At 45.2% G+C, this 24,634-nt stretch overlaps 2 protein-coding genes across 11 annotated transcripts in view; both read right to left on the bottom strand.

Moving 5' to 3' along the window:
• The window catches only part of LOC115532047 (cingulin-like protein 1), a 29,061-nt gene extending 18,552 nt beyond the window's left edge, over window positions 1-10,509 (bottom strand). Inside the window, exons 1-3 of one of the 7 annotated variants that reach the window (XM_030341509.1) lie at window positions 10,303-10,509; window positions 2,183-2,296; window positions 1,681-1,826 (exon numbers count right to left, since the gene is read on the bottom strand). Coding sequence is in view for 5 of the 7 variants with exons in the window: in XM_030341507.1 (XP_030197367.1) it covers window positions 1,681-1,826; window positions 2,183-2,296; window positions 2,529-2,558 (290 nt within the window). In the remaining 2 variants the exon portion in view is untranslated. Of the gene's footprint in view, window positions 1-1,680; window positions 1,827-2,182; window positions 2,297-2,528; window positions 2,640-10,302 lie in introns of those variants that run through there. The other 6 variants (XM_030341510.1, XM_030341507.1, XM_030341505.1 and 3 more) reach the window with 6 other exon arrangements.
• Window positions 10,510-15,241: 4,732 nt separating this feature from the next.
• The window catches only part of tcf4 (transcription factor 4), a 114,727-nt gene continuing 105,334 nt past the window's right edge, over window positions 15,242-24,634 (bottom strand). For 3 of the 4 annotated variants that reach the window (XM_030341622.1, XM_030341621.1, XM_030341623.1), the window contains 3 exons: window positions 22,999-23,228; window positions 22,169-22,316; window positions 15,242-21,102 (listed from right to left, as the gene is read on the bottom strand). In XM_030341622.1, the coding sequence (XP_030197482.1) occupies window positions 21,054-21,102; window positions 22,169-22,316; window positions 22,999-23,228 (427 nt within the window). In that variant the 3' untranslated portion in view covers window positions 15,242-21,053. Of the gene's footprint in view, window positions 21,103-22,164; window positions 22,317-22,998; window positions 23,229-24,634 lie in introns of those variants that run through there. The other variant, XM_030341624.1, reaches the window with a different exon arrangement.

Raw genomic sequence — 24,634 nt, 5'->3', positions numbered from 1 at the left:
GATCCACAAAGCTCTCCTCAGAGACACAGTCATTGGACCTCCACCCTCTAGAGACACTGTCATTGGACCTCCACCCTCTAGAGATACCGTCAGTTGACCTCCACCCTCTAGAGACACCGTCATTGGACCTCCACCCTCCTCAGAGACACTCTCAGTAGACCTCCAACCTCCTCATAGACACTCTCAGTTGACCTCCACCCTCTAGGGACACCGTCAGTAGACCTCCACCCTCTAGTGGAGACACTGTCAGTTGACCTCCACCCTCTAGGGACACCGTCAGTTGACCTCCACCCTCTAGAGGAGACACCGTCAGTAGACCTACACCCTCTAGAGGAGACACTGTCAGTAGACCTCCACCCTCTAGAGACACTGTCAGTAGACCTCCACCCTCTAGTGGAGACACTGTCATTAGACCTCCAACCTCCTCATAGACACTCTCAGTTGACCTCCACCCTCTAGGGACACCGTCAGTAGACCTCCAACCTCTAGAGGAGACACTGTCAGTAGACCTCCACCCTCTAGAAACACCGTCAGTTGACCTCCACCCTCTAGAGGAGACACTGTCCGTAGACCTCCTGATCTTTTGGGCGTTGGCTGCTTTCTGAACCTTGCTGGGTTGTCACGGCAACGGCCCCTTTGTTTATGTTCTTACCACTTGACAGCCAGGTCAGGGGTCAGGGGTCAGAGGTTAGGAACCAGAGCCCCGCTGGGAGCTCTCTCAGTCTGGCTTCAAGCGAGGGGATTTCAACCCACAACCCCATCCCGCCGCAAGCGCTCTAGCTCGCTAGCAGAGGAACAAAAGAAAAGTAAAAGTTGAACCGAACATCCAACATCTGAACAACCTGTGGCGGCTTGTCAGGTTAAATTCCCGTCACAGGTTGAGACAATGAGGTAAGTGATTCAGCAGAGGGTTTCCACAGAACCTGAATCAACAAGATGACCTCATGCCGTCACATCCCAACCTCCTGATTGGCTAACAGCTGGAACACCGATGGCCCGGGGCGGACGGGGCCCCGGCTGGGGCCGGGATCCAGAGCCTCACCCCCCCACCGACACCTCACCACAAGGCTGAGAACTATCATCGTGTTCTAGTAAGCTCCTCATGACGGTACCGGTTCTCGGCGGCCATCTTAACGTTATGAAGACGTTTAAAACCCGCTAAGGTGTTTGTTGGAGCATCTGAGAGGTTTCCCCCCCGAAGGTATCGATGTCAAAAGTAACGTTAAATGAAAAGTAAAGGTAAAGGTAGAAATAAGAGCAGCTTGCATTCAGATGCCTTTGAGGGAGACGCCACCGCAGTAATTTGCGCTTTGTGTACTTCGGCTCCAATCCAGGATTTGTTCCTTGTGTTGTTTAACAAAGCGGAGTGGAACTCTTTGCCAGGGCCTTCCGGAACCAGCTCCTGTACCCCTTAGGGTGCGCATATCCCAGGTGAGGCTGAACCAGGGCCCAGTGTCCTGTACCCCCTAGGCTGAACCAGCTCCTGTACCCCCTAGGGTGCGCATATCCCAGGTGAGGCTGAACCAGGGCCCAGTGTCGGGCAGGGTTGATGTACCTCAAGTCTTGGTGTTATTCATGTGTGTGTGTGTGTCTGTATGTTGGAATGTGTGTGTGTCGGTGTGTCTGTAAGTTGGAATGTGTGTGTCGGTGTGTGTGTGTGTGTGTGTGTGTGAGTCTCACCTTGTGTGTAAGCTCGCTAGCTCCTCTTCTGTTTGCTTCTGGAGATCTGTGAGGCTCGGAAAAGCGTAGCTCCCTCCTCCACGTCCTCTTGATTCTCCTTCTGTTCCTCCTTCTCCTCCTGCGTCGTTCTCCTCGGAGCGAGCCTGCTGAGGAGAGAAACACGTTCAGTCTGAGGATGTGAATCACATGGCCGGCCGGACAGGTTGGACAGGTTGCATTGCTGTGCAGGCTGATGGGAGAGAGATGGTCGGCAGAGAGGCCCACAGATAGGTAAACCAACAACGGTTTATTGATTCTACTTAATAAACAAATGAAGGTGATGAAGAAAGAAAAAATGGCTGCCATCCCTAATGCTCATTGTAAACATCAGGCTGAATGAAGTGAATCCGACACTGTGACAGTGACAGAGACATGTAGGTACAGCCACAAGTTGCTAAAAAAAACAGACAAGGGAACTGAGTGTACTCTGTGTCCAAGAGTTTGGTCAGTGTTGATGATGTACCTGCTGCGTTTCAACGGCAGGACCCTGAAGTAGCTCAACTTTGTCCTCTGGGAGCTTCCTTAGTTTCTCCGACGGAGGATGAGTTGTACCGCTGAGTCTCCTCACAACTGTAGACTGTTAGGGGAACGGTAATTCAGAAATAGTCAAATGAATAACTTAAACCAACACAAAGAATGCAACCCTAACCCTGGCTACTGAGCTTCACAGGGAATAGAATCGACAACCACGCAGAGTGAATGACTCGCTCTTCACATTGAGATCAACCAGCCAACTTTTGAAAAGACAATAAACGATTATAGACGATTAAAGACTATCAACTGACCAGATAAAGTACCAACATACTCACTGTTAGTGTTGTACAGACAGGGTTAGCCATGGCGGGAGAAAGACAGAGAGGGGGAGAGAGAGAGAGAGAGTGGGAGAGAGATAGAGAGAGAGAGAGAGAGAGAGAGAGAGAGAGAGAGAGAGAGAGAGAGAGAGAGAGAGAGAGAGAGAGAGAGAGAGAGAGAGAGAGAGAGAGAGAGAAAGAGAGAGAGAGAGAGAGAGAGGCTATTGGGTGGGCTGTGTACTGTGTTGCCCTTAGCTACGGCCTTCCTATTGACCACCATGACATGGCCGAGAGACGACCAGAGAATGTGGGAAAAAGAGAGAGAAGGGGAGTGAGGAAGAGGGAGAGAGCTAGGGGTGGGAGGGGCTGGATTAGTTAATATCCTAACCGTGATCAGTTGCCTGATGGAGCAGTTAGGTAAACTCTGGTTTGGCTTGTGTAGGTTTTGGTTTTGGTTTTGGCGTGTGTGATTTTGTGTGTGTGTGTGTGTGTGTGTGTGTGTGTGTGTGTGTGTGTGTGTGTGTGTGTGTGTGTGTGTGTGTGTATCTAAGCGAGAGAAAGAGAGAGAGAGAGAGAGACAGAGAGAGAGAGAGAGAGAGAGAGAGAGAGAGAGAGAGAGAGAGAGAGAGAGAGAGAGAGAGAGAGAGAGAGACAGAGAGAGACAGAGAGAGAGAGAGAGAGAGAGAGAGAGAGAGAGAGAGAGAGAGAGAGAGAGAGAGAGAGAGAGGTACAGTGACATAAGTCAGAAGACTGAAAGAAGGAGATTAATCTACAGATAAATGTGAATTCAAACTTCACCACTAATTAAACAAAAAACTGCAATTGAACTAATCTCCCCAAACACATCAACCAACCCCGTAACCAACACACCACAACAACCACAGCTAGAGCCAGAGCAGAGGAGGGATGAGTGGGGAGCAGCCCAGGCCAGAACGTGCCCAGGCCAGGGTGTGTCTGGGTGGGGCAGGGCTGCCTCTCCTGGCTTGGTGGTGCTGGCTAGGGGCCAAAGAACACTCCTTAAGACACTGAGGAATGAGGGTGGAGAGCCTCCACCAGATACCTTTCAGTCTGACGGTCTACCCTGGCATGTGTCACTCTCTCTGTCTGTCGCTCCCTCTCCCTTCTTCTCGCCCCCGGACATATGTATCACATTTTACATATCTCACATGTCACATATATCTCTCACACACCATATTTATTACCATTCGTATCATAATGAGCTGATAGCAAATAACCCCCCCCCCCCCCCCCCCCCCCCCCCGACACACACACACACACACACACACACACACACACACACACACACACACACACACACACACACACACACACACACACACACACACACACACACACACACACGCACACACACACACGCACGCACACACACTGGTTAGAACTGTTGGACCATGACATCAAGAGGTTTCTTATCACTTTACAGACATGTATGATTACTGTGGTTACGGCTGATCTTTACGGACAAGCGTAGGGTTACTATGGCTTTGCTACAGTTAACATAACATCATACAATACTACAAAATACCATAGAATAAGACCAAATCATTTTATAGACAAATTGTTGAGCTTCTATACAAGCTTCTAAACAAGGACAATACCTTTATCTTTCTTCTATCTCAGGTAGGCTGGATTGAGTAACTTAAATAAGAGACATGGCAGCATACCTGTGGGGAAGTTACTGGTATTGCTAATAGATATTGGGGAAATGACTTGCGTGGGCCATAGATATGGGGAAGCTACTGGTGTTGTTCATAGCTACTGGGCATAGGCACTTGTCTGTATTTGTGATTTGAACTGATACGTAACCAAATCAGGAGATTCTGTATAGTAATGTAAGTAATATCTATCACAGCATGATAAAATAACATCAACACCCTCTGTCCAACCCCAGACATCCTGAGTCTTTGCAAAAAGTAGATTCTACCAGTGCATACATAACACAGACATTCAAAGAAAGATTGCAGTCAATGTGTGTGAATGCAGCTTGGTTATACAAGCATTATGGACCAGTGGCGGAGAATGATCCCCAAGATGTCCTGGATTATAGATCCTTTATTCTGCTTTCTTAGGGTTTACAATGAGACGATGGTCAACATACCATTGTACAAACTATTTAACCTCCAAACACTACCAAGAAATGTCAGTGGTTGCATTCATGTCCCAAGATGGCAGGGTCGTCAGAAAACTTTTACAAAAAATAAAAGTGCTAGAATGAATGCTTATGCAAAAATGTGCATACAAAGTAAACACAATGGAGATTTAAGTGAGGAGACTCCATCCTCCCAGGGTTAGGTTGAGGAGGCTTCACACTCCTAGGGTTAGCCTGAGGAGGCTACACACTCCTAGGGTTAGCCTGAGGAGGCTTCAAACTCCTAGGGTTAGCCTGAGGAGGCTACAAACTCCTAGGGTGAGGTTGAGGAGGCTTCACACTCCCAGGGTTAGGTTGAGGAGGCTTCACACTCCTAGGGTTAGGTTGAGGAGGCTACACACTCCTAGGGTTAGGTTGAGGAGGCTTCACACTCCTAGGGTTAGGTTGAGGAGGCTTCACACCAGGGTTAGGTTGAGGAGGCTTCACACTCCTAGGGTTATGTTGAGGAGGCTTCACACTCCCAGGGTTAGCCTGAGGAGGCTTCACACTCCTAGGGTTAGGCTAAGGAGGCTTCACACTCCTAGGGTTAGGCTGAGGAGGCTTCACACTCCTAGGGTTAGCCTGAGGAGGCTCCACACTCCTATGGAAGGTTATGGGGGCTACAACAGTAGCGGTTGTTGCCCTCTTTGCAAATGAATGCTGGCACATGTTGACGCGACATGAAGTGCATGTGAAGTACAAGTGAAGTGCATGTGAAGTGCACATAGTACAGTGGTACAAGCTTGTATGGTGTCATCCGCCTTTGATCTGTGGAGCTGTTCTTCTGATCAGAGTGGAGGTGAGGCCTCTGGGGCATCTCTTTGTGCTGCGGATCAGAGCTGTCAAACACTGCTGATCCCTCGTGATCCTCCCTGCTCATAACCCCTGTGTGGCTGAGACCCTCGTGAAGGGGGGGGGGTGGCAGAGCTGGGTGTGGAGAATGCCAAGAGTCATGGGAACCTTAACGCAAACACCTTCTTAACGCAAACACATCTCACTGCCAGTGGGTTCCCATCGGGGCACCTTTGAACAAGTTAACACACATTCTCCCATCTTACAGGCGTTAAGTATGTGTTGATGTCATGCTGTCACTCATGATAAGCGTTTTGTAGTTAATGCTGATTGTTTCTGTTGTTCATTAACGTTATGACAGCATCTAGGTCAAGGTTCCTCATGACCTCATCATGTTACGTTACTGTAGTCCTATAGTCCTGTATTTCAGTGCACTACTGTTGATTATAGTAGTGTAATCCTGTCGTTGTGTTCTGTTAGACTACAAAGGTGAGCTATGATCTGTGAAGTATCAGATTTCACATAGCATGATGAACACAGACATACATGCCGTACGTAGTGTGTGTGTGTGTGTGTGTGTGTGTGTGTGTGTGTGTGTGTGTGTGTGTGTGTGTGTGTGTGTGTGTGTGTGGGCGTTTGTGCGTGCGTGTGTGTAAATATTATGATTCAGGGCGTCTGTTGATTGACAGGTCACTCCGGTTTAGAGCCCGGGTTTCAACCAACACAGACAGACAGACAGACAGGCAGTCAGGCAGAGAGACAGTTAGGAAGACCGACCGACAAACTACCAAACTAAAGTAAACAAAACCAAAAGTGAACTTAACCATTAACCCCCCTCCCCCTACCTAGAGTGGAATGGTTCTAGCCAATCAGTGGCCCGCGTGTTGGAACCCAGCCAGATTGTCCAGATGCCAGATTGGAGGTTGCGGGCGCCAGGCGCTGCATAATGCAGAGCCCCGCTCATTATGGGTACAGAAACCCAGAGAACGCTGCTCACACGGCTCACAGAAGAACCCTGGCTCGCTCTGAACCACTAGGACGGATCATTAGAGCCTCCATTAGCAGGATGGGACGTGAACCCTATAGGAAGCGTCAGCCGACAGCGGCTTTTACTGGGGAGCGGAGGCAGAGGAGGAGGAATATGTAAACACAATGACTCCCAACTAATGACAGACGCGCTGCATTAAGACATGAATACCAAATAGAGCGACAGAAGGCGACATCCAGAGCTCCTCTAGGCTTGTACCACATGCAGTATATGATACAGAGGCTGGCAATCTCTCTTCCTGCCTACACTCACTCTGTTTCTGAAGCTCCCTCTCACACACAAGCACACACGCAAGCACACACACGCACACACACACACACGCACACACGCACACACATACACGCATAAACACACACACACACACACACACACACACACACACACACACACACACACACACACACACACTAAATTGGACACAAACAAGCATACAAAAAGAGGGATACATATTATGTTTGTGTTTGTATGTGTATGTTTAAACATGAATGTGATTGTGGTGTGCTTGTGTTTGTCTATAAGTGTTTGTTTGTGTGTGTGTTTGTGTGTGTGTGTGTGTATGTGTCTGTGCTTGCATGAGTCTGTGTGAGTCTGTGTGTGTGTATTATGCAGGAATGTTGGTCTTTGCTGTGTATGAGAGAAAGAGAGAGTGAATGTGTGTGTGTGTGTGTGTGTGTGTGTGTGTGTGTGTGTGTGTGTGTGTGTGTGTGTGTATGTGTGTGTGTGTGTGTGTGTGTGTGTGTGTGTGTGTGTGTGTGTGCTTCAATCTTGCCATTGCTGACATATTTCTCTCTGTAATAACCTTTTGCTACACATGTTAAACTAAACATAGAAAGTGAACCACAGTGAGAGAATATTGTCATAAATATGAATAACATGAGGAAGTTCCACGCCCGGTGAACTCGAAAGGTTCACCGTTCCGGCGTGCTCTGAGCTGTCTGTGCATTCTGTTCGTGCTGCACTCAATACTTCCTACTGGCTTGTTTCTCAGAGAGGGCCCGAAGTGAAAGTGAAGTATGTGAACTAAACATATCTATATACTCAGATATGTGTTGGGCTTTCTGGCCTTGAGGGACAAGAGATGGAGGAGAGACGGGACAGTGGGTTAAAAGAGAGAGAGGGATGCACATGCAGCACAGGAATCAAACCTGCAGTCCCAATTGCCTAACCTGGTAAGAACACTAGTGCGTTTGGCCGGCCAGCATCCTTTCTGCTATCTTGTCTAAACCACAGATGAACCTGATCCCAATCTCCGTTTGCTCCAAGGAAAACAGTGGGCCGAGAAGCACCACACCTCTGCTAACGGTTGTTTGTGCATGCATTGACAGGCCATAAGCGTGCGTGTGTGGTGCACAAGGTGCACACAGGTGTGCATGTGATTGGCAAAGCTGCTGTAGTAATGTAGGTATCGACACACACACACACACACACACAAACACACACACACACACACACACACACACACACACACACACACACACACACACACACACACACACACACACACACACACACACACACACACACACACACACACACACACACACACACACACACACACAGACATATAGGTTTGGAAATTTGTATTCAGTTCAGTGTTCAAGAAACAATCTTTGGGATGTTTTATCTTTTAAAATTCTGAATAGGAATAGAGGTTCGTAAACCGTTACATGTAACATCCCCACAAATTCGAAGTATAACAATAAAGCACGTAAAATACACACGTTTAATACCTACTAACAATATGACAATGTTACGTGATGTAAGAAGAGAGAAAAGCGAAAGTATCTGTGTGTGTGTGTGTGTGTGTGTGTGGTGTGTGTGTGTGTGTGTGTGTGTGTGTGTGTGTGTGTGTGTGTGTGTGTGTGTGTGTGTGTGTGTGTGTGCGTGCGTGCGTGTGTGTGTGTGTGTGTGTGTGTGTGTGTGTTGTTAAATAACTATTTGTCTGGTTGTTGACCTGGTCGGTTTACTCTCTGTCCCAGTATCAAGGCAAAGAATGCATCCAATTAAATGAAGGAGACAAACCCACACATTTACACACGCACACACGCACAAAGGTATACTGAGCATAAGCATAAGCGAGATCCACATGCAGGCTCAACATATAAGAGACGGAGAGTTAACACTTCATCAAACATACAGACTGGCTCTCATAGGAGTTAGCAGGTATCAAACATACAGACAGAAACTCATAGGAGTTAACACGTATCAAACATACAGACAGTAACTCATAGAGGAGAGTTGACACGTATCAAACATACAGACAGTAACTCATAGGAGTTAACACATATCAAACATACAGACAGTAACTCATGGGAGACAGACAGATAGACAGAGACAGGGAGAGAGAGACAGACAGAAACCGGCATAGACAGACAGTGAGACAGAGAAAAAGAGAGACAAAGACAAAGAGAGACGGACAGGGACAGAGAGAGACAGAGAGACGGAGAGACAGAGACAGAGAAATAGCGAGGATTTAATTAACCTTGGGTTTCTACATTCCTGTAGCCTGGTAAATCATTGAGTCCTGACGGACACAACACACCCTGCTCACTATACACTTTATAACTATTGTTACACGTACTCAGTAGGCCTACGCCGTAGAAACACTACAGTATAGCTGTATAGCACAATAGTTACATTACAGTACAACAGTATCACTAACTGCTCATTCCAGTGTATACTACAACACTATAGTGTAAAGTATACCACAGTACTTGTATAACATAGTATCCTTGTATATAGTATAGTGGCCTAGTGTATAATATAGTAGCCTAGTGTATAGTATAGTATCCTAGTGTATAGTATAGTAGCCTAGTATATAGTATAGTGGCCTAGTGTATAATATAGTAGCCTAGTGTATAATATAGAGGCCTAGTGTATAATATAGTAGCCTAGTGTATAATATAGTAGCCTAGTGTATAGTATAGTGGCCTAGTGTATAAAATAGTAGCCTAGTGTATAGTATAGTGGCCTAGTGTATAATATAGTAGCCTAGTGTATAGTTTAGTGGCCAAGATTATAGTATACTACAGTTCTTTATAATACTAGAGTAAAGCCCACATCACCTCCCTTGTGCGTCGTTCTCTGGAAACCCATCCAGCAGGTGGAAATAGCCAATATTAATTCACTCAGAATACATGATGACAATGACTATCATTTCAATGTCTTAAATATCTAGCCTACTGCTAGACTTTAGTTATACCATAGGCTACTGGTTATACTGGTCAGTGGACTACTGGTTCATGAGCAGATTGGTTAGGTTTGGGTATGCCTACTTAGGGTTAATTCCTCATCGGTATCCTCAAAAGCACAAACAACGTGATATCCATATTGCTGTCATTGTATTGTAATGATTTACCAACTGATTGAAATGACCCGAGGGCCACAGCGTGCGGTGAGTTCGCGCTCATACTTTTATCGGTTCCGGAGCCTACAGTGGGGACATCAGGTCACCATTTGACCTTTCACGTCGTGACATTTGCACACAGTCACTCCAACAAATGGAGCCTATCTCTCACTACAGGGGGATTCACGCTGTCAATCATCCGTGAAGGATCAGTAGACATGGAGAGCGTCAACATCGATATCGACGCGTAATGACCGATACAACCGCCAGTCAAAGCTGTGTCTAACCACTGGAAAACATAAACAACTAAATATGAACAATAAACACGCAAACCTTGAATGTCGCGACGAATGCAAAACGTCCGGCTTTGTTGAACGCGGTCAGGTTTTTTTCTGTTAAGATCAGCTCCCTCGCATAGTTCAAGCATCGATGTGTATAAGTTGAATAATGAGTCTCGTACCTGTGTCAGGTGCGCCGTCCTGGGTTGTGAATCAAAGGGCTGTGCTGTGGAGTTTGTCTAGTGGGAGGACCACCTGCTACACAGGGCGGGGTGGACGCTCCTACCTAACACAGGACGAGGAGCTGCGTAAAGTATTGCGTAAAGTTTGCGTAAAGTTAAAACTATCGGAAAAATGTAAACGTCACATCAATAAATTCCTTGGCTTTCACATGCTGCGGAAGTTACAAGAAACACCCACTTGTTGTTGCCATAACCAAAGAGATGGCACACATCACTCGAATAGTAAACAATCAATAGGACAATTTTGGGAAACGGCGCAGATTCCCCAAATCTCTGCGCCGTTTCCCAAAATGGTCCTGTTAACTATTCCAGTGATGTGTGCCATCTCTGTGGTTATTTCCAAAACCAGCTGAACCGAGACCAAACAAACAGTCGCCTGTCCGCTCTACCGAGATATGGTGCATTGGCCGCAATCTGGTGTGAAAGACTGCATATGTTGGCGCAAAAAAAACTTTGTTCAACTACTGAATCAGAACTATATCTTCATTCTAGTGTCATGGTCTGTGTGAACTATCAGTGCATTGGTCAATCATCTGATCAACAGAGGGAATATAACCCTTAACCTTGGCAACACAGGGAACATAACCCCCAATCATGGCAGTGTAAGGGCCTTTTCTCTAAGTAGGCTATTGGTAGGCCTAACTAGATAAAAATAAAGATGGATAGATATATGGATAAGAGAAAACGGGAGAGAGATGGACTGAGAGATTAGTATTGTGCAAGTGTGATGCCACACCTCACATTCCTTTCAGGTAGAACAAGAGAACACACCTACACAACTGATTACACTGTAGAGTGCACACACACACACACACGCACACACGCGTGCGCGCGATTATGCAGTTCCACATGGGTGTGGAACTGCATAATCATAATATCAGCCCTGGTGGCTAGGCTACGAGCTAGGCTGCTAGCTAGGACAGAGGATTAAAGGGACTGGTCAGATGAGTGACGAGACAGAGGGGGGTTGTTCTGGATCTACGGTAGATAACAGGCGGAGCAGTCCGGACGCAGACCCTTTCTACAGGTATAGGTGCATTGGCAGCAGGTCAATTTGTTCTGATTCACTATTTCTTCATGTTGGGGGAAAGCTGGTAGTCGCAGTTGCTCTGTTCAAGAATGACTAATAAAATAAGTAATAAAGATGAACAAAAATAATCGAACATTTTATATCAGTATAAATATAAAAAAAAAATCTTCATTACTCAACAAAAATAATAGAAAATTTGATGTCAGTAAAAATAGAAATACAAAAATTACAGTCAGGTATGTACAGAGGACAAACACTAAATGCACAAAAAAATTCTGTCATATAAACATAGAGAGGAGAATGTCACATTGTGTTGAGGGCGGCCAGAACCCTGGAATGTGGACAACACTGCTATCTTGTGAGCTCCACCCAAAGACTGACTTTACAAGAAGAGTTCCACAGCTCTTCCAAGCGTAAGGGGTATGTGCTGCGTGGGTTTGTAGCGTAAGGCTCATGACCCTTGCGGCCGTCGACCTTGAGTGGTTTACGATTGGTTGAGGGAAGAGCTAATTCTTTCAGTAGCCGTAAGCTAAACATGCTAGTGTTTCAAACCACTGGAGAGCCTTAGGGCTTGGGGACCAGGGATGGGTTTGAGGCGGCACACCCACCTTCATACCTACTTCCTAGCTATTGACCTACCTACCCGTGGTGATACATGGTACATACTTGCGATACCTTCCTCCCTACTGCCGGCCTCCCCACCTTTGGCCAGGTGACGACATGACGTCATCCCCAGAGCCACATAACTTCTGAGGCCTTGAACACGTCAGGATGCTTTGGAATGTTCCTTGGAAGGAGCAGTGTGTGGAGATCCAAACATGGTCTACATGGAGCTTCAAACCGTCAATCCTTCTCATCCTGATAGCAAACAGGTTGAACTCTTTTCCACATCAACAAGACTCATAGAAAGCTCTTTATTTACACTTATATAAAACCTTCTTAGCGTAAGTTCACGTTTGCTACTGCCAGTCTGGCAATCCTATAATAGTACCAATAATAATACAATGAAAATAATTGATTTCTAAGGCATGGTTCAATAAAATAAGTTAAAGTTTTCTACATGAGAATATGACATCAGGACGGGTCTAATAGAGCACAGACACGTTCATACTTCTAGCTCATAAAGGGTCATAAACGTCATGCATTAGACGTGTTCTGTCACTAGGTATCCTAGTGAGGTCAGAACACATCATTATAATCCTGTTTTGTTTAATCGCCATCATTAAGCCATCTTTTCATGACTCACGAATGCCATGCACACTTATGATCATGCTCAGCATGTGGGGATGGATGAGGCCACACATTTCTTTATGAACCTGATGTAGGCTGGGAGTGGCCGACCTTTGACCTCTATGATTAACCTGACAGCCACGGCGATACTAACGACCCGCACAGAGTGACAGCAGCACTGCCGCGCCACCGGGCTTCACTAATCGCCCGTTTATATTTGTTCTTTTTGGAACGTCTCCACCTGTGGCCAATCACAGCTGCTCACTCAGCTGCTCCTGTCATCTGATTGGTCCAAAAAGCTTCAGACTAATCGGTGTGTTTTGAGAGAAAGTGACTAGGGTCCAACAAACTAGACTTCATTATTTGGTTCATAATTATGTTATAATTAATTATTATATTATTATAATTACAATGAATCTGTTAGTAATTAATTAGCATATGAATACAATTATACTATGTTATTGTATGTATGGCTATACAAATTTTGAGAAACATTTTATTTTTTGCCTCAAGATAAAAATAACCAATGGTTTAAAACCAGATGAGACCCCTGACAACCAAGCAGGTTCACGTTCCTCTTGGATTCATGTTTTGCTGCAAGCAACATCTTCTCCTAGTCACACATAAAATACATTTAGTTAGACTGCATCAGCACAGTGGAGCTGTGAACCACCAGTCCTAGTCACACATAAAACACCTTCTAGTTAGAATGTACCAGCACACCGGAGCAGTGAACCACTGGTCACACATAAAACACCTTCTAGTTAGACAGTGAAGCAGTGAAGCAGGACCCAATCCACATGTGATCCAGGTCACAGCCTTCACCCATTAACAAACATTAACATATACATGCTTTTATCCAAGGCGACATTAATGCACACATTCACACACCGACGGAGTCAACCACGCAAGGCGATAGCCAGCTCGTCTGAAGAAGTAAGGTAAGTAAGGGTAAGGGTGATGTGTCTTGCTCAGGGACACCTCCACGCTAAGAGGAGCCGGGGATCGAGCTAGCAACCTTCCGGTTACCAGCCAACCCGCTCAACCTCCTAAGCTAAGCCGAAACCAACATCAATAACATGAGCACAGAATGTGGGGATATGATTCTCTGGACCTGACAACAATAAGCATTAAAATAAGATAATTCATAATAAAGATAATAAATGCCATAATGTTGATGGATTATGAGTGACATCAGAGTGACTTGTTTCTCTGAGAGCAGCGCGATGACTCAGAGGAATCTGTAGAAACCCTAATCCCATGTTTATATGTCCTGTTACTCCTTGTTTGACCACTTAAGATAACCTCTCCCCACATTCCTGTACGCCCCTCGTGCAAAACACAAACCAGAGAGTTTCGGTCAAAGTTAGTCAAACAACCAAGAACATGAAACAAACCAGGGATGGATATCTCTGAAATAAAATGACCACTTCCTCAACTCCAATTTCACACAGAGAAAGATTAACTGAACTAATCTGCCATATTCCATGAAACACTTAATCGATTCCCCTTCCGTGAAGCACAAAATGTAATGTAATGATTTCCTATCTGCCCATTGGGGGCCTACTGCCTATGTTCTACTACTAACAGGCCCTGTTCTCCACTCTGTGTTTGAGGAGGGTAGAGCATGGCACCAACACTGCAGGGTTAGGGGTTCCATACCCTGTTGAGATCAGACAGTCAGTAGACAAGTTATGACTCAATACAATTCCTAATGGTCCACGTCATAAGGTTCCGGCCGGATCCGAAGGATCAGCAGTTTGTTCTTCGTGTTCCATCAGGACGGGAGCAACCCTACGTCACTCATGCCCAGGCTCCTCACCCTGATCCACCTGGGCTTCCCGGGCCTTCCCACCGATGTGCGCGACGTAGTGCAACACACCAACACAACAGGTCATTAGCGCCCTGACTCATGACATGTTCCTGTCTGCTCACGCTACAGTGGAACGCTTCCTCTGAAATCCTCTGGAGGCCTGCAGCGCAACGAATGCCAGGATTAACTCCACGGCGTAAGTATTAAGTATGGCATCAAGCCCTCCACTCTGGGCGCTCTCCCCAAGCACAGCTACAGGGGAGTGGTGCTTTGATGGTTCACATCCATGAACTTCTTTTTGTACCGTTTTACCTGCACTAAAACCACTCCTCTTCCTTTCTCTACACCTTATTGATTTGTTACGACTGTGCACGATAATGTGCTTAGAATGAAGAAACGGGGCTTGTTGGAGCATGACTGGGAAGTCAAGATTAAACTGCGGCGAAGGCAGGCCAAGGAGGCCAAGCGTTTATCTTCTATTATGATCCATTACTAAAGAACAGTGTTAGATGGTGTGTTCGTTGTTAAAGAATAAGATGGCATAATGTCCTCATTACTAAAGTACATGACTGGATAATTTGTTCATCATTAAAGTACAAGACTGGATAATTTGTGTATTATCAAGGTATAAGATTGCATTGTGTTCACTATTAAAGTACAAAACTGGATAATGTGTGCATTATCAGTATGGCATTTTGGGCCAGACACATGTGCCAGGGTCATCATATCCTAACCTTGTTTGAATAAATAAGAATAATGCTGGTAATTAAAATAAAGGACAACAAAGCAGGAGCCAATAACAGCGCTAGGTTACAAAAATGGCACATTTATTGCTACAGAACGGTGATGGGCATGTTGGTTCACTACAGGATGACAGTTGACTACAGAAACTAGCGAGGGCTAACCCTTAGCACTAGGGAGCGCTAGCAATTAGCAAGCTAGCCTGGGCTATGCCTAAGCACGCTTGCCAAGGCTTACCCCGAGCATTAGCAAGGCCTAACCCTTAGCACTAGCAAGAGCTAACCCTTAGCGCTTACCATGACTAACCCTTAGCATGCTAACCATGGCTAACCCTTTGCCAACCCTAACCCTTGTGGTAAGGGCTTACCCTTACCACACTAGGGACGGCTTACTCATCGCATTTTATCAAGGGCTAACCCTTAGCAAACCTGTTCCCAAACAGTTCCATTTTAGAACAACATCAACAACAACAACCATAATGACAATAATTATAATTATATAGAAAAAAAACAGCCACACAAAAAGGAAACAAAGCTTGAAGAAAAATAGTGACATAATTAAGAAAAAGGAAGCATAAGTAAGTTGTGTCACGCTCACAAGAGTTGAGATAAAGAGGCACCTAGTCTTCTTCTACGGGCATGAAGGAGTGGTGACAACTGCACACTCTGCCCTCTCAGCCTGCTCTGCAGTACAACAACGTAACACAAACTTCATCAAATTAAGTCCAAAAACGTTTTTTTCCTTTCATGAATTTTTGAATGGTTCCAAAAATGGCTGATGTATTTTACACGTTATGTTCCGTCCATCGTTCTTAAGCGTTCCTGTTGTGAAAAGGTTTCCCCAATATTTGCCAAATATATGTCATAGGTGATTTAGTTGTTAATTGTATTCTGGGGGATTTCTTCTACTTCAGTCAAGAGCGTGAGACAATAGGAGCTTCAACCAGGCACTGGTGCAGAAATCATTCTGTCAAGCCTGCCTAACCTCTCTTCACCATAGCTCAACCCGGCGGAGGTGGAGAAGAACGTAAAAGAACACGTTCATATAATCTCACCATGACATACCCGAAGTGGTTTCAAATAATATTTGATAATAATGACAATAGTCCTAACATGGGTCTTCTGTGTGACGGCTGGGCTTGCCGTCCTCAGAGACCTCATCCAGGCTGATGTTTCACGTATTCTGCAGGTGAAGGGCTTTTGGCTTGGTCCATGATGAGCTCACGTTTACTCTGAATTCTGATCTGATTCTGTATCCAGAGAGCAGCTTTAAGCCGACTCCAGGTGGGATGCTTTACCGTGGATTCACGGAGGAACGGTGGAATGTACTCTGTGATCTTTGACCTCAGGATAGCTACCTTTTCCTTAGTCTACCACTAGTCATACTCAACAGACAGGCGATCAAGGCATGTTTATTATGGAGGACCACTAACAGAAGACTTGATTTGGCTCATTTCTGTCCCCAGTGTGGGTTGAATAGATTTATATGAGGGTGGTTGTTTGCACATGTCTAAAGAAGACCTTAACGTTATTATGTTTTAACTGTTGAGGAGTTAGGTGGCAGGATTAACTACCAGGTTATAACGATGTCATGGGTTATGGAATACTGATGTACTCAAATGTATCAACTATTCACTATTCAAAATATTGGCAGGTTTTTGTTCTGGCAGTAGAGGCTAATATTAATAATTTTATTTTTTCAAAGCATAGGAGGATTTGATAAAATAAGAATAGGCTCCAATGATTGTCTGTGTGTTTGTCTCTCTATGTGTGTGTCTTAGGGCTATACCATGTGGTAAATGTATCTTCTGGTATTATTATTATATGATTAGCAAGCTTCAGATTGGTTGGGCTGCTGATTGTCCAGTCCGCTTATACCGGGAGAGAGTTCATAGGGATGTTTGTACAACCAGCACGGAAATAAGGACAGATGGACGTGTTGCAGTGGAAACAACAGGAGTATAATATAGAAAACAGTATTACTCTGGAAAACATCTCTTGTTGCTCGATTACATCAAACAGAGAAAAGATTTCAAATAAAGCCTTGTGAAAATAAATTCATCCGAAAAATTCATAAAGACGGTGACTGATGCCCTCCTAGGTCCAATCCAATTCTAAAAAGTTCAATTTTAACGGTGAACACAAAAAACTACATTGACTGAATCTGCCTTGCACATAATCCAATATTTTTGGGGGAAATAGCTAAAAAGATTGTTCGCAGAGGAATTTATCTTTTATATAGGCCAATGTAATGCTTACAACTGATCTTTACAAAACATTTACATATTATTCTCAAAGCTGTATCTTGCGTTCCTACTCCGATAGTAGGCGAAGGTTTAGCCTAGCCAAAATGGTAGAGTTACACATGGGGGACTTGACACTGTGCTACCGAGCTCAACCAAATGTGCACCCGATTATTACTATCAGACAAGGCCTTAACAAAAATAATGAGAAAAAAAGGAGGAAAAAATACATTTAACACCTTTGTCATCATCATCATCATCATCATCATCATCAACATCATCAGCCCCCCCCCCCCCCGAAATGAACACAAAGACCTGTGATTTATGGCTATTTACATACAAAAAATACTATTAAAATGGTCATGTTATGGTTATGGATAATAAACAGAATATTATATACCATTTCGATTTCCAATGCTTCTGAGGAACTGTGAAAAATGTCCCCCCAGATATGAACATAATATTGAGAGAAAAAATAATATTCAGGGAATTTGGACCTCACTACATTTTCAATGTGACACATTTTTCATACACACACTGAATTTACTGGTTCATATTTTAACAAAAACTGATACAACATATTTCTAAACACAAAATAACAACAGTCTACATGTAAAAATATAACTTTTACATACACAATTTCAAAATAATGGTAAGATTGCCATTTGTTGCATACAATTTACAAATGTCCGTGTTGTCCCGTGGCACGCTGAGCCGTGATAGGAGCAGAGTGGCGCTGTTCCCAGTTTGTCCCTTGCAGGCTGCCATACCAGTCTCAAAGTGTTGTCAGGGCCAACATCCAGGAACACAGTCATGGGAAACGTCTGTTAGAAAGTTTGACCAGCAAGGGGCCAATGAGGGGCCTCTCCCAACTTTGCCACCATTTCAGTCTTGGAAAACATCCTTCACCAACAAAATGGCTCCCTCCTTATATAGCGTATATATTTTTGTACATTTATATAGATGGATTTTCAATTTTCAATAGATTATTTTCCAGTTTCCATGTCTTCCTGTCGACCGAGAAGGTTTTTAAGCATGACCTAGCAACTCTTTGATCCATTTCATTTTTTTATTTTTCAATTCTATTTCTGACAGAGAAATCGGAACGGACAAAAAGCAATAAGAGACTTTTTTTTTTCTTTAAAAAAGAGCTAAACCGACAAAAAGTCTGTTTTACAATAAACAACTACACGTTTTGTACTCAAGACTACATTGGCTCATGGACAAGCCGATCAAATATTGATAGAAAGCTGATAAGCTATAATACAAGAACTATCGCTTCGATCACCATGGAAACGGCAACTTAATATGGAGGAGATAGTGGGTAAAGGGCTGTGATTGGTTGCGTTGGATCGGCGTTAAAGTAGGACGCATGACAGCGGGGGAGGGGCTTCACCAAAGCATCTGTCCGATTGGCTGGGAGCCAGAACACATGGTCTAATTACATACAAGCATAGAGTACATTAATTACAGTTTATGTTTGTTTTCTTCTTCTTTTTTATCCAAAAAATACTTTTTTTTTTTTTTATAATTTTTTTAATTCCCAGGTCTGGTAAAAAACCCGACTGCATAGAACCGAACCACGAAGAACAGGTCTCCAAACGTCCTTCTCTGCTGTATCAATGATATGAACTCTAGAAAGGCACATCGGTACGAGTGTGAATGTTCAGATTGCATCTCCAGGGGGAAGCCGAAGCTAGGATGAGTTCTCAAGGAAATATGGAGCGCCTAGTAAAGTATAGGGTCATAAGGCTAGGCTCGGGCTAATGGGTTGGCTGTAACTCACAGGGCTAGCCTGGCCAGCTGGTAGTGCTGGAATGGGTCAGTCAATGATTAGACTGGCTGACTGAGAGAGAGAGAGAGAGAGAGAGAGAGAGAGAGAGAGAGAGAGAGAGAGAGAGAGAGAGAGAGAGAGAGAGAGAGAGAGAGAGAGAGAGAGAGAGAGAGAGAGAGAGAGAGAGAGAGAGAGAGAGAGAGAGGCGGGGCCAGAGGAAGAACAGTCTCACAGATCAGGCCCAGGAAGAGCATGAGGTCTTCTTGGGATTATGTGATACCAGTGGTCCACGTTCTTCAGCTGTTCTACTCCCAACCACCAGGAGGCACCGGAGAGGACCAGTAGTCACCAGTAATCAACATTAGTGACCATTAATCATCACTTATGACCGGTACTGACCGGTAAAGACCAGGGATAGCCAGACAACCCTAAGAACTACCGTAACCAACCAGGGAAAAAGAGGAGAAAGCAGGACGTATCAGGAACAGACAGGAGATGTAGGAAGGAACGGGATTGCTCAGCGTGTTTTGCACTTCCAGACCGGCAGTCAGACCCGAGGATGGTGACGGACACATGGACAACCCAACCGCTCCTCTTCATGGGGAACGCCCACATTTATCAACTAGCCAATCCCTCTCTGGCATTCAACAGACCAGAACCAGACTCCTGGGGCATGTGGCTCCCTGTCCATATATAGGAGGACTGTTCTGTCGCCACGTTGGACTGGACAGATCGGAGCCTAGTGTTTTTGTCACCGCCTTACGGATGGGAGGAACCGTCTGGGACTAATAAAGTACATCTTGCTTTATCTCATCAGGATGCTACACACCGGTGTTTACATTGAAGAGAGCTTCTCAGTGAAGCATGGACTCTTTAGAGAGGTTCCTAAGAGAGTCTCCCCTTGATTATTACATTGTCTGATTGGTTGATTGGCTGATAAGTGTTCCTGTCCTCTATAAGAGGAGGGTCTCAGGGAAAGGGCTGTCTCTCTGGTCTCTCCAAGCAGTCTACCCTGACCAGACCAAAAAACAAAAGAAAACAATGAAATATCGAATATATTTCCTTAACTGCACCGTTCAAACGGGAAAGTATGATCAAGACTTCCTCGACCGATACCTGTGAAATGCAATCGTTATCAAAACCATAGTTGTCTAGCAGGGTCGCGGATGTCTTCTGGCTCGCTGCCGTACACTCTGTGTTTCATAAAACACAACGCCGGGGCAGAGGACTCACACACCGATTGGTTTTGCATCTTGGTGGTTGTTTAGAGATGTAATGTAGATGGGAACTGCTCCTACTCCCCTCTCTTCTCCCCTCCTTCCTCCTCCCTCATCCTCCCTCCTTCACCTCCCTCCTCCCCTACTACACCTCCTCTCCTCCCCTCTCCTCCTCTCTCTGAGTGGATGGCTCCTGGCCTCTTCCAGGAGTGACGGACTGACTCTCCGTATGTTTGTCTCATGATATGTCTTGTTCTGTCATCAGCAGACCACGCTCAACTCATGAACACCTTTCCTTTTTTTTTTTTATACATAGATGAGAACGGTTACTGTTCCTTAAAAGACGGAATGCTGAAAAAGAGTGTTCTCTTTACCAGGATTTATGTATTTTCATGTCAAAACTCCCACAAACTGTCAATTTCCGGCTGTCATTTTGTAACAGTTTTCCTTTTTTCATCCCTCTCCTGTAATAAGCTTCCTGATTGGTTCCCCCGAGATGTGATCAACCACGGCCGCAGTCTGGAGAAGAACATAAGAAGGTGGAGGAGAAACGTGATTGGAAGAAAGAGCAGGGGGTGGGGCCAGGCCGAGGAGTCAAAGGTTGGTCAATAGTTTCGATCGAGTGCCAGGACATGGGAAGGCCGTCAGAGGAAATGGTCACTCATCATCTTGATGAACTCTGGCAGCTTGGACCTGGAGAGAGAGAGAGAGAGAGAGAGAGAGAGAGAGAGAGAGAGAGAGAGAGAGAGAGAGAGAGAGAGAGAGAGAGAGAGAGAGAGAGAGAGAGAGAGAGAAAGAGAGAGAGAGAGAGAGATAGGAGAGAGAGAGAGAGAGAGAGAGAGAGAGAGAGAGAGAGAGAGAGAGAGAGAGAGAGAGAGAGAGAGAGAGAGAGAGAGAGAGAGAGAGATAAGGATAAAGATGTAAGATGTGCTCTGTCAATGCTTCCTGTCTACATTTGTCAAACTCTCCCTGAACAATCACAATGAGTGCATACACACACACACACACACACACACACACACACACACACACACACACACACACACACACACACACACACACACACACACACACACACACACACACACACACACACACACACACACACACACACACACCTGCCCAAAATCTCCTGCCAATCTGAATAAAAGCTCACTTTAGAGAACCTTGTTTTAGAAGTATAAAACTAATCCAAACATACAAGCATCATATTAACTTTGTCAAGTCTAAATATTAAAGAAATGTTAATCTTTAAATCTATGTAGGTTATTTATCTTTGTAGGCTTCATTGTGAATTAATTTAGACCAAATTATAATGAAACAGACATTGATTGTATAAGAGTACATTTAATCAAATCATAATAGATTGAGTATAAATGTATTGGATTCCATTCCATTATATTTCTTTATTAATCTAGATGAGATTATGAGGGTACCTCATCTAATTGATTTAATCAGATGAGATGACCTAATCATAATACATTTCCATTAATCTAGATTAAAGATATCAAAGTAAATACTGATTGGATTATATTAAACGGGATTGGATTCGATCAAATGAGATTAATTGGGATCGGAATAAATTCATTAACATTCAATGAGATTTGATTAGAATAAATGAGAGCGAATCGGATTAATTCGGGAGGCCAGGTGACCAGGGGCTGACCAGCGGTCTGATTGGCCCGATTGCACATCAGCATATTCGTTTGTTAGTGAAGTTTTCTGAACAATCAGAGCAGATAATTGCTTTAAGTTTTACATTTGTCCCATGGCGTTGGAGCCGTCGCCCATGGCAACCGCCGCGTGGTGGGCGGCTGCTAGCGACAGGGGTGTTCCGTCCGTCGGCACGGATATCTTCTCCTCCTCTCGCCGCTTCAGGCAGGCCGCCTTGGGGTTCAGGTTACGCTCTGAAAGAGGAGGGGACGGCTGAAGTTACGCAACCTGCTAATCATAGAAGAAGCACCGACCCCCACTGGGGGACAAGGAGAACTGCACCCTGCTGCGAATTGAAACTCCTTTCCAGTCTGGGGGTCAGAGTGCACTGAACTCTGCCGCACATAGAGGAAACACCGCCACCTATTGGGGGAAGAGATACTGCAACCTGCTGCACATAGAGAAAACAATGTTACCTATTGTTTGGCAGGTAGTACTGCAACCTGCTCAACATAAAGAAACACCTGCATAAACTGGTATGGGGACAAGAGTAATACAACCTGCAGGTTGAGAAAACACTGCCACTGGATGCCATGGGTGTGGCATGTGATGGCCTGGTTTATTGAGGCTCATGTAGCTACCAAACTGATTTAACAAATGGTGACCAGTCATGCTGATGAACCTCTAACCTCTGAGGCTTACCTCTAACTCTGCTCCAGGCTCAGTATATTATACAGTATAGTCTAGTTAGCTCTTCAGGTAGCGGTGCTAACCTCTAACTCTGCTATAGGCTCAGTATCAGTCCCTGCTGCATGGCAGTAAGTCTAGTTAGCTCTTCAGGTAGCGGTGCTCACCTCTAACTCTCTGCTATAGGCTCAGTATCATGGCCTGGGGCCGGCAGTTAGTCTAGTTAGCTCTGCAGGTAGCGGTGCTCACCTCTGACTTGCTGCTCCAGGCTCAGTATCACTGCCACCGCCTGGTGCAGGATCAGGAGCTTGGTCTGGGGCTTGTCGCTCTTCAGGTGCAGCTGCACCATCCGGCCCAGCTCCTTGAAGGCCTCGTTGATGTCACGCACGCGCAGACGCTCGCGGGCGTTGTTGGCCATCCTCCGCTCCTTCTCCCGCTCCATCTTCTGCTCCGGGGAGAGGTCCTCGTCATCAGCGTTGCTATGGTGACCAATGAGATGGTGAAACCAAGGGAGGAGGAAGAGGAGGGAAGACGAGGAGATGGAAGAGAGTACAGGAGGAGGAGCGATGGGAAGGAGGAGAGAAGAGGAGGAGGAAGAGGAGGGAAGAGGAGAACCGGAAGATGGGATATGAAGGTGAAGGAGTGAAGAGGAGAAGGAGGAGGAGGAAACAGGGTTAAAAATCAAGTTGGTTTTTCTGTGGGTTTTAGGTTATTACTCTCAGACAGAAGTAGACGAGCTAGATGTACAGACAGCTCTTCAGAGTGGAGGCCGGTGATTAAAGATGTCTTCAACACACTTGATGGCCCGCTGTCATCTGCTACAGCACGCCCCTTGTGAGTAACTTGATGGTTGTGTGCCAAATCAACTACACTTTCATGGCACAACGATGCAAATCGCACTTTGGCTTATAATCGTTATGATCGTTCTAATTATCGCTATAATCATAATTATCATTACAAACATCATCACCAACATCATCAACATCGTCATTATCTACACCACTGAGATGTATAGATCTTTGGGGTTGGGATCCAAATGTTTCTGATTGTTACCATCCTTCAAGTGAAAAACAGAGTTTATTTTCAATGTTTACTTCGACAGGACAATCAATATAGTTCTCTCTACTTGTTGTATAAAGGTGCAAATGACATCAGGGCTTATCCACTCCCACTAGATAAACTCCTGGACCTGTGGGCCACTCTGGTCAGGTCTGAAAGGTTTGGTGTATTGCGATGCTATCTTGATGTGGGGGTGGGGTGTGGGGGTTCTCCTCTCGCATGTGAGACAGCTAAAGCCAGGCTCAAGACCCTGGGGAGAAGATGTGAGCTAGACCTCCGTGGCCGGAAGAAAACATCTCTCTGAACATGGTTCCAATGAATACATGGAAGCATGTTGGTAATAAACAGGTCTGGGAGCGGTGTGAGACACCTAGCAGAATTCTGAGCAGACAAAGAGACCTAGAGGAACTCTGAGCAGACAGAGAGACCTAGAAGAACTCTGAGCAGACAGAGAGACCGAGCAGAACTCTAAGCAGACAGAGAGACCTAGAAGAACTCTGAGCAGACAGAGAGACTGAGCAGAACTCTGAGCAGTATCTTTTTGTCATAAGGATTTCAGCTCTCTCTTCCCACTTGCTCATCAAGGGTCAGGAAATGGGATGCGCACACCGATTGGGTTAGGTTCAGATACCATTAGGTACTGACTAGGATTATGAATCCAACATCCTGTTATGGGGGTGGGGGATAGGGCATCCAATCGGGAAGGCTTTGAAGTTTGGAACAAGGAAGTCCTCTTAGAGCAGAGCTTTGTGGGATCTGTCCAGCCACTCTGAGGGTTTTGCCTGAAACAAGCTTCTGTGTTGTGTGGGGGGTGTACGATGTTCAC

Source organism: Gadus morhua, chromosome 19 (genome assembly GCF_902167405.1).
Source record: "Gadus morhua chromosome 19, gadMor3.0, whole genome shotgun sequence".
NCBI lineage: Eukaryota > Metazoa > Chordata > Actinopteri > Gadiformes > Gadidae > Gadus > Gadus morhua.
This window is presented reverse-complemented; position numbering and strand designations above follow the sequence as displayed.